The sequence below is a fragment of the Leptonychotes weddellii genome, chromosome 7 (genome assembly GCF_054177405.1).
Source record: "Leptonychotes weddellii isolate Sample4059 chromosome 7, ASM5417740v2, whole genome shotgun sequence".
NCBI classification, from domain to species: Eukaryota; Metazoa; Chordata; class Mammalia; order Carnivora; family Phocidae; genus Leptonychotes; species Leptonychotes weddellii.
In genome coordinates, this window is record NC_138375.1 from 12,218,456 (window position 1) to 12,228,194 (window position 9,739).

Here is a 9,739-nt window from a genome sequence, read left to right on the forward strand (position 1 = left end):
TAAATAAAATCTTGAAGGAAAAAAGACAACCATGGGGGAAGAGGAGGAATAAAACTAAATTCTTAACAATGGAAGTGTGCTATCTTCAGGCAGGAATGCGGTGGGGGGGGAGCAGAGACCCCGAGATGGGAGGAGAGAGAACAGCCCCGTGAGCCTGAGGACTCGCTCACGCTTTCCCAGCTGCTGTGGCAAAGCCAAGGTGTCTGGCCCGAGTGGCTGGCAGGTCTGGTGGAAGCCATGGAGTTTCCATAACCGCATCTGCCTCGAACTGGGCGCCTCCCAGAGACCCATTCATCACAGCAGGACTCTGGGCTGAAAGGTCTGCAGAGGCGGGCTCCTGCCATCTATGTGCAGGGCTCACATGGACTTTGTCTATGTGCTTTGTCTGCACAGACTCCACTGAAGGAGGCCGGGGCGGACACCAGTGTTCCTTCGGTCATAGGCTGAGGAGTGCTGGGAAAGCACAGTAGTTAATCCCGTTCTCCTTTCCTCTTGGTGCGTAGCAAGCTACCCAGTTAAAACCCTGACGTAAAGCTTGGCCTGGGACACAGCCTGCCCTACAGGATGGGGGCATGAGAGCTCCCCCGGGGGGCAGAGAGGCAGGCCCCGCACAGAAAGGCGCTCCACACAGACTGCCTGATGGGCCAACAAACCCCGTGTTGTTCAGATTCTGCATCAGAGCTGCAGGGGGCAGAGGGTCACTGCGCCCGAGGCACTTCTAGTCGACGCTCTTAGGTGGCCCTCGCACAACTGCGTGGTTGCAGGTCAGTTTCTGCCATGTCATGGGATAAGGAGACCGAGTGGCTGCGGGCTTTTCTGCCCCGAACCGTGCAAAATCTTACTTTATATGGAAAAAGCGAGGCACCATATGGGATTCAGTCAAGGATCAAGAGGTGGGGAGACTGTCCTGGGTTATCCAGGTTGGGCCCCAAATGCAGTCACAAGGATCCCTGTAAAAGGGAGGCAGAGGGAGATCTAGTGAGGATGGAAGAGGAGAAGGAGCCACGAGCACCGAGGCAGAGAGTGGAGTGTTGAGGCTGCAAGCCAATACACCAACCAACCACCCGAGGCCGAGGCCAGGAGAAGAAAAGAATGCTTCCCTAGAGCCTCCGGAGGGGACACAGCCCTGCCAGCACCTTGATTTTGGCCCCATGCTATACTGATTTTGCACAACTGGCCTCCAGAACAGTGAGAGAAGAGATTTCTGTCGTTTTGAGCCACCACGCCGATGATGATTTGTTACTGCAGCCCCAGGACACGGACACAGTCCAGGATGGGTGCCCTCCACGGCTGGGGAGTGGAGTGAATGAGCTCAAGGACTAGACCCGTCAGGCTCGTATTCTTCCAACTCTCCCGGCTCAGTTTGGTAAAGGACTGAACCTTTGCAAGCAGAGGTGTCCCACCCTTTAGGAATATGAAAGTCCCGTCTTTGCAAGAACATCAGGCCAATGAGTCAAGGCTGAGAATGACCTCTGCGTGACCGGCCAAGAGTGAGAAATGAGCAGTTGCAGAGTTTTCCAGCTCTGTCCTGGCCTTCGGTGCTTGTCTGCTGCTTATAACGTGTGCCCAGATGTGACCTGCTTTGATGCAACACCAACACTGCTGAGATGCTCATCTACAGTGGCCGCTGACAGACTTTTTAAGCAGTTCTTTTCTTCTAAGATTCCCCTGAGGAAGGTCCTGGAGGGTGAAGATGTTACAAAGTCTAGTGGAGAAAAATGGGCTCTCCTCTATCCATTAGGAATCAGGGCAGAAACAAGGCATCGCCATGCGTTGACTGGAGCGGCCCTGGGCAAAACCCCACGGTGTAAGTTGCTCTACCTCCGGGCATCCTTACTACATCTGGGGTGAACAGAAAGTACTGGGGCGGGTGCCTGATAGGGTTGAAAGTTAGGGAGTCGGTGGGGCGCCTGGGTGGCTCAGTCGGTTAAGCATCTGACTCTTGATTTCAGCTCAGGTCATGATCTCAGGGTCCTGGATGGAGCCCTGTGCTGGGAATCCACGCTCAGCGGGGGTCTGCTTGAGGATTCTCTCTCTCCCTCTGCCCCTCCCCCCACTTGCATTTTCTCTCTGTCTCTCTCTCTCTCTCAAATAAATAAATAAATCTTAAAAACAGAAGTGAGGGAGCTGGGTGACTGTTCTCTGAAACACAAAATGTTGGGGCAGGGAGAGAGAGGAGAGAAGGAACACTGCATACAAGAACATAATCTTAGAGATTCATGAAATGCAGTAACTGCACACAAACGCATTGGTGGGAGGTCTCCTAACCAAACCTCCAGTTTGGAGCTGCCCCCTTCTAGGAGATTGATTCTTCACATAAATTCTTTAAATTCACAAGTTTTCTGTCCCCTTCCTAGATCACTAGAATGAAGGAATTCCCTTCAAACCTTGAAACACAGCAATGTGAAACCATCTTTCGAAAAATGGTTTACACACAATTTGCCTTAAAACTGTAAAGACTTAAAAGATAAACCGGAGTTAAGGCACATTGTAGAACATGATGATGGTAAATCGGTAACAGCTTCTATCCCCAGTCTCAGAGTTGGCTTTAGGGAGAACAAGGCTGCTTCCCACAAGGCAGGCCTTGGGATTCCCATTAGGGCAAGAACTTTGGGAACTCCTTATATGCACTGATCCATATGGACCCCAACCAGCATTATCCCTCCGTGTGGGGGTTACGCTTAATGAAAATAAATGTCTCACTGTAACCTCTTCCTCTTTGTTGTTTTTTGATCAAATCCATCTTACCACATTTAGGTTCCCAGGGCTCAATTATTCCAAGGACGGAGTTTTTGCTCATTCACAAAAACTAGCTGGTAGAAGAGGCCTCTCCGAGTGCAGAAAAGCTTGACTCAGATTTATAACACAAATTACTCAGAAAACACCTTAAGCAAATTTCAAAAGTAATTCAACTTCTCACTTCTAAACAATGTTTAAAATTAGTTCATTTTTCGTCAGTGTGAACTCATCTGTTAAAATTTATTTAACTATTACTTGTTTTTTGGGGTTTTGTTTTTAAGTACTCTCTACCCCCAACATGGGGCTTGAACTCATGACCCCAAGATCAAGAGTCAGACCTTTACTGACAGAGCCAGCCAGGCACCCCAACTATTACTTGTTTTTAAGCCCTGAATTGTTTTTTTCTTCACTGAGGCAGAGAAAGTTTTCATATAAATGAGGCCATCTTCCAGTGGTCCAAGTTTCATCATGTGGGATGTAATAAATATTTCACTGTTACCTTCACTGCAGCTTACTTACATTTCAAAATGATATTTAAGTAGTGCTTAGAGCCAAAGAGAAACCAGCACACACAAACCTTTCGCTCAGGATCAGTAGCTATGACTAGGGACAACATCAGGTAAGTAATTAATAAGTATTAAATATTTACCAAATACATAAATATTCAATAAACAATAATACCAAAGTCAATGCCTACATAATTTGTTATTTTGTTCCCTTTTAAAACTACTTGGTTAATATGCTTACACAAAGATCAGACATTCAGGGTCTAGAAAATTACATACCATAAAAATGAATTCTCAGTTTTCTTACCTCTAGCTCTAGATAAAACCATATCCTTTATTATTTGCATAATAACACGCCCAAGTATCATGACAGAAATCAGGTGATACACTCTCCATGGAGTCAGTGCAAGGAACCTGTAACAGCAAAAACAGACAAATCATTATTTCAATTTGAGGATTTTTATCCTTTTTTTAAAAATTAGGTTTACTTTCACAGCCCCTGGGTGGCTCAGTCGGTTAAGCGTCTGCCTTCGGCTCAGGTCCTGATCCCAGAGTCCTGGGATCGGATAGAGTCCCGCACCCTACCCCCTTCGTGGTTAGGCTCCCTGCTCAGCGGGGAGTCTGCTTCTCCTCTGCCCCTCCCCCTAGTCCTACTCTCGCATTCCCTCTCACACACCCTCTCTCAAATGAAGAAAAAAGAAATGAGGTTTAGTTTCACCATAGAAACAACAATCCAAATTTCAGTTTTCAGAATCACTCCAATGAGACCACAACAAATTTATTTCATGGGCATCAAAGTCAGCAAAATAAAAGCGCTTGAGCCAGTACGCTTTTGTGTGGGGCTTTCTGCTGTAACCTCTAATCTGGGCAAGGATTTGCTATGTTGGGTGTGGCCCAAATGTCACTCTGCTAACAGATGGAGACTGGAACTGACCTGCAACCGAATCATGAGGCTCTAGAAAGGCAGGGCTGCAGGGCTTTCCAACATGCGGAGGAGCTACTGCAGATGCCCTTTACTCGCTGTTCTCTATGTGCTGCTTTTATGCCACATTTACTTATTTAACTACTACCCCCTCCCTCCAATCTCTCGAAAATAGCAATTAAGGAATCCAAGGTGCTAGCCTCTTCTCTTTAAGGTCACTATTCTTTGGTCTATCTGGCCCCTTCCTCTCCAGAGGGAAACAAAGAATTCTTTATCCTGAACAGCACACGAACACTGCGGTACTTTAAAATTGGGTTGATAAAGAAATGGAATGGCTGATTAAGTCGCAAGCTCTGAGGCTTTGTATAGAGGGTGACCTGTTCTATATAGGTTAATTGGCCAAACTGCCAATTAATATTAATTTTGATGTAATCAAAATCACAGAAACACTAACTTAACATATATGTCATTTAATACTAGTTGCAAGGCACTGTAAGCTTTATAGAGAAAAACACAAACTACAAAGAAAGAATCCCGTCTTCCAGGAACTTACTTCCTCATCAGAGAGGAACACAGGCCAAGCTAACAAAATCCAAGACAATGAGTCTTAGGTACTCTAATAAAACATGAGCAAAGAACCATGCCACCCAGCAGGGGCACTACTGGGTATTTACCCCAAAGATACAAAGGTAGGGATCCGAAGGGGCATGTGCACCCCGATGTTTATAGCAGCAATGTCCACAATAGCCAAACTGTGGAAAGAGCCAAGATGTCCATCGACAGATGAATGGATAAAGAAGATGTGGTACATATATACAATGGAATATTATGCAGCCATCAAAAGGAATGAGATCTTGTCATTTGCAACAACGTGGATGGAACTGGAGGGTATTATGCTGAGCGAAATAAGTCAATCAGAGAAGGACATGTATCATATGACCTCACTGATATGAGGAATTCTTAATCTCAGGAAACAAACTGAGGGTTGCTGGAGTGGTGGGGGTTGGTAGGGATGGGGTGTCTGGGTGATAGACATTGGGGAGGCTTTGTGCTATGGTGAGCGCTGTGAATTGTGTAAGACTGATGAATCACAGACCTGTACCTCTGAAACAAATAATACATTATATGTTAAAAAAAGAAGAAGAAGAAGAAGATAGCAGGAAGGGAAAAATGAAGGGGGGAATCGGAGGGGGAGACGAGCCATGAGAGACTATGGACTCTGAGAAACAAAGTGAGGGTTCCACAGGGGAGGGGGGTAGGAGGATGGGTTAGCCTGGTGATGGGTATTAAAGAGGGCATGAACTGAATGGAGCACTGGGTGTTATGCATGAACAATGAATCATGGAACACTACGTCAAAAACTAATGATGTAATGTATGGTGATTAACATAACATAATAAAATTTTTTAAAAAGACAAAAAAAAAAAAAACCATGAGCAAAGAACAAAGAGAAGCAAAGGAGGGATGATTAACTCACTGAGGAAAGATTTTATAGACATGGCCCTTGAACTTGGCCTGGCAGGATGGATGTAATTCAGAGGAAAACAGGCTGTTCCACTTGGAGGATACAACGTATACAGAAGATCAGAGTCAGGGAAGGGGAGGGTGTGCTTGGGGCATGCCGAGTGTTCTGGGGTCCCCTGGCAGAAGGAGATGGATATAGGAGAGATTTGGGAGACTGGCAGAGAGAGAAGATATTGAGGGGGCAGCCTGGGGGCACACTGTGGCAGGCCCTGAATGATATGCTAGGGCATTTGGTCTCAATGTTACCAGCAATAAAGAGAAAGCCAAAGGTATAGGGTAGGAAAATGGAATGATGGGCGATTTAGGAAAACGCCTGAGTGCAACTGAGAGGATGAGGTGGGATAGTGAAAAAGCATGGAGTTCAGGATTTATTAGAAGGTTGTGCAATGTGTTTGGTGAGAAGTGGTCAATGTGAGATGCTGGTGAAGTTATGGGTAAAGTCCTCCAGCAGAAGGAGGGCAACCCAGGTTCCAGCTCTGGTTCTAATGTTAGCTGTGCGTGTGACCTGGGTCAGGAGAATGTGCAGGTAGAGTAAGTCTGTGTTTCTTAAATACTGGTCTGCCACAGCCACAGGCTGCTGCCTGGAAAGCTTGTTAAAATACAAATTCCCAGACCTTAGGTTTCTCCCCCCAGATCCTCTGAAACAGGTGGTCTAGTTACTAGTATTTACATTCAATAAATACCTCTTTGGAAGGTGTCTACATTGGGCCAGCCACTGTACTACCAAAAGGAAATAAATAGTCAACAAGAAGCACAGAGGGAAGGAGCAGACATACCAGAGAATCCATAATGCCAACTATGCTTTTTAGTAACACTAGCTTGTCCTTCTACTCCAGGACTGCTGCTGGCTCTATTCTTTGAGCTCATATATGTTTGTATTAACCAAGGCTGTTTTTTGGTATTTGTTTTCTTCTTGCTCACCTCCTCCTATCAGTTTATGATCACTGCTTGCTGTTGTGTGTGTGCCAGGCTCGCTCCATTTTCCCCACCTGACCCTGACATGGCAGTTTTCAAAATTTTTGATAGTGACCCATGGTAAGAAATTCATGTACATCTAAATACATACATATGAAACCAAAGTCTCAAAAATAATATTTATCCTTTTTTTTTTTTTTTCAGAGAGAGAGAGCAGGGGCAGAGGGAGAGGGAGAATCTCAAGAAGACTCTGTTCAGCATGGAGCCCGATACAGGGCTCGATCTCACTATCCCGAGATCATGACCTGAGCTGAAATCAAGAGTTGAATGCTTAACAAACTGAGCCACCCCCAAGCACCCCAATTTATCCCTTTTTTAAAGATATTTTAAGTAATCTTTATACCCAACGAGGGGCTTGAACTCAAAACCCTGCAATCAAGAGTTGTACACTCTACTGACTGAGATAGCAGGTGCCCCCATTGTAATGCCTTCTGATATTTTCCATTTAATTCTATTATATTTTTAAATGTTGACTATAATTCTAAGGTGATTCAAGGCTCATAAATGAGCTGTAACTCACAGTTCCATTCACTGCATCAGAGAAAATCTACAGATATTAAATTAGTATGGTTTGTTAGAATAACCTGCTTTGCAGAGTCAGGCAAAGCCTTAGGAAAGTTCTCTCAAGTTTAAAAGTGTCCACTTAGCCAGGAGACCAGTTAAATGTCTTTGAAAAAATAAAGACATGCAAAACCAACCCAAGCAGTGAAGGTCATTAGTTATTTTCTTAATGGAAGTTACGATCTTCCAGGAATAGAAAAATCAGGTAATGACAGGACTTTAACCCTCAGCCCTGGCTCCTGGAAGACTTCACTTAGAGGGCACCGACTGCCATAGCAACTCCAGTTAGGGGTCCAGGGCAAGGGTCCAGGGGGCATTTTGGCTAAGGGTCTCACTGGTCATTGAGAATCCTCAATCATAAAGGCTGGACTATTTAATAAATGATGCTGTGATCATTTGTAATCCATCTGGAAGAAAGGAAAATTGTATGTCTATTGCCAAACACATTAAAGTGAATGAAAAAGGAATAATAATATTTTGCAACCAGGTCAGCACATTTCCCCCAAAGGGCCAGATAGAACATATTTTCAGCTTCGTGGGTCATATGGTCTGCCACAACTGTTAACTCTGTCACTGTGAAAACAGCATAGATACTATATAAAAGAATGTGTATGGTTGTGTTCCAATAAACTTTATTTACCAACACACACACACACGAATCCTTGGTCAGGTGCAAAGGCAATCCCAACAACCACTTAGGAAGGGAATGCTGAAATTATATGGGATTCCATGATTGCCGCCTTGGTAGGTTAGCATCCTCGACCCTAAGACTTAAGTACAGAAAAGTTTGCAAAGCAAATCCCTAATACTAATCATTCATACTTAGAAAAACCTATACATATTTGGTATTTTAATCATTTACACTGTTTAAGATGATTCACTCATGGTTCCAATTTAAAGTATGTGGCTGTACAGAATTGTGATTTGAAAATAAAACCTTAGGAACACTTGAGTTTAATTTCTTCATTTTCTAGGAATTGCCTAATATTCGGGAGAGCTTGGGTTGTTACAGTTTTTTCTTGAAAACTTCTACTTTAGTAAATTTCAAGCAGGTCAAGAGAGACCAAAGTATAATAAAGAAGTTGCAACAATTTTGCATCCATGGCCCCATTCTACCTGACATTCCCATTGCCCAAGGTTACTTGAAGCAAATTGCAGATATCATATAATTATTGTAATATTGTAATATTTATTGACAATTAAAATGTACAAATATTGCCACATATCTTCCCCAAAAGGACTTTTCAGCCTAACAATAAAAACACTATCTCCCCTTAAAAAATTGTTTTAATTCCTTAAGGCCATCAGGTATCCCACCAGCACGCACATTTACCCAATCACCTTTTGTACACACATGTGCCGTACACACACAGACTGAAACAAGATGTGAAGAAGTCATACGTTGAAATTGATTGAGTTTTGAGTTTCTTTTAATTTATACGTCTCCTGCTCTCTCTCTGTCCCTCTTGCTTGAAGTTCTTTGTGGAGGAAACAGACTCATTTGTCCAGTAAAATTTTCCAGAGTCTGAGACTTTTTCACGGAATCCTGCGCTTTAGTTTATTTTCCTCCATGCCTTGAGCAGACTATAAAAACTGGTAGTTAGATCTAGAGACTTGACCGGATTTAGGTTCAAAATTCCAACTACATGAGAGGTGGTGGTGTGCATTTCTGTCAGGAGGCATATACTGTCTGGGCGTCTGGTGTCTCTATTTCTGTGATATCAGCAGCCGCTGATGAGGACTACCTGACTATCTGTTCCTTAGGAGATTCACAAGAGTGAGCGCCCTTCATTCTTGCTTCAGGTATGAGCTGGATCAGATCTATACAGAGGGGAGATCTTTAAAGATCTATAAAGAGAAACTTCCCCTGTCGATGTTTGGTACCCTGAGAGATGGATGTCACAAGAGAGACAGGATTATTTTTCTTTTTTTTTAATTAACATATAATGTATTATTTATTTCAGGGGTACAGGTCTGTGATTCATCAGTCTTACACAGTTCACAGTGCTCACCATAGCACATACCCTCCCCTGCCGGAGTCCAGCTCCAGCCGGGGTGGGTCTCTCAAGGGAAAGGACGGCGTTGGCGAATGAGGAGACACAGACACAGGATCAGGTTGCAAGCATCTCCTCCTGACAGCCTTGGAGGAACTTTATTTATATGTTAGGGTTTTTCTGTTTTTCCATACTTTCGTAACATGTGATTATGTTTTTTCACAATTGATTGAGATAATCTTAGATCATTTTTTTGATTACAGACATAGTCTTCTTTTATTTTTCCTTTGTAATGATTAACATGACCTTTATTGATTTCCGCTTATTGACTTTTGCTAAAACTAAAAAACAATACGCAAAGAGAAAGGTGCTAGACAGAGCGTGACCGTCTTGCTATTTTGTTCTATAGTGCAGGAAATATAGTGAACTGTGGAACAGCCTGAGCTGTTCCTTTCTTAGAATCTTGCCGCTTCTGAGGCGCCTGGGGGGCCTCGTGGAATTAGTTTCATTATGATTGC

General features: G+C 43.8%; 1 protein-coding gene across 1 annotated transcript in view; it reads right to left on the reverse strand.

Moving 5' to 3' along the window:
• Window positions 1–9,739, reverse strand: part of RETREG1 (reticulophagy regulator 1) — a 130,916-nt gene that overhangs the window by 93,786 nt on the left and 27,391 nt on the right. The window contains exon 2 of the mRNA XM_081825922.1: window positions 3,553–3,659. Coding sequence (XP_081682048.1) covers window positions 3,553–3,659 — 107 coding nt within the window. The remainder of the gene's footprint in view (window positions 1–3,552; window positions 3,660–9,739) is intronic.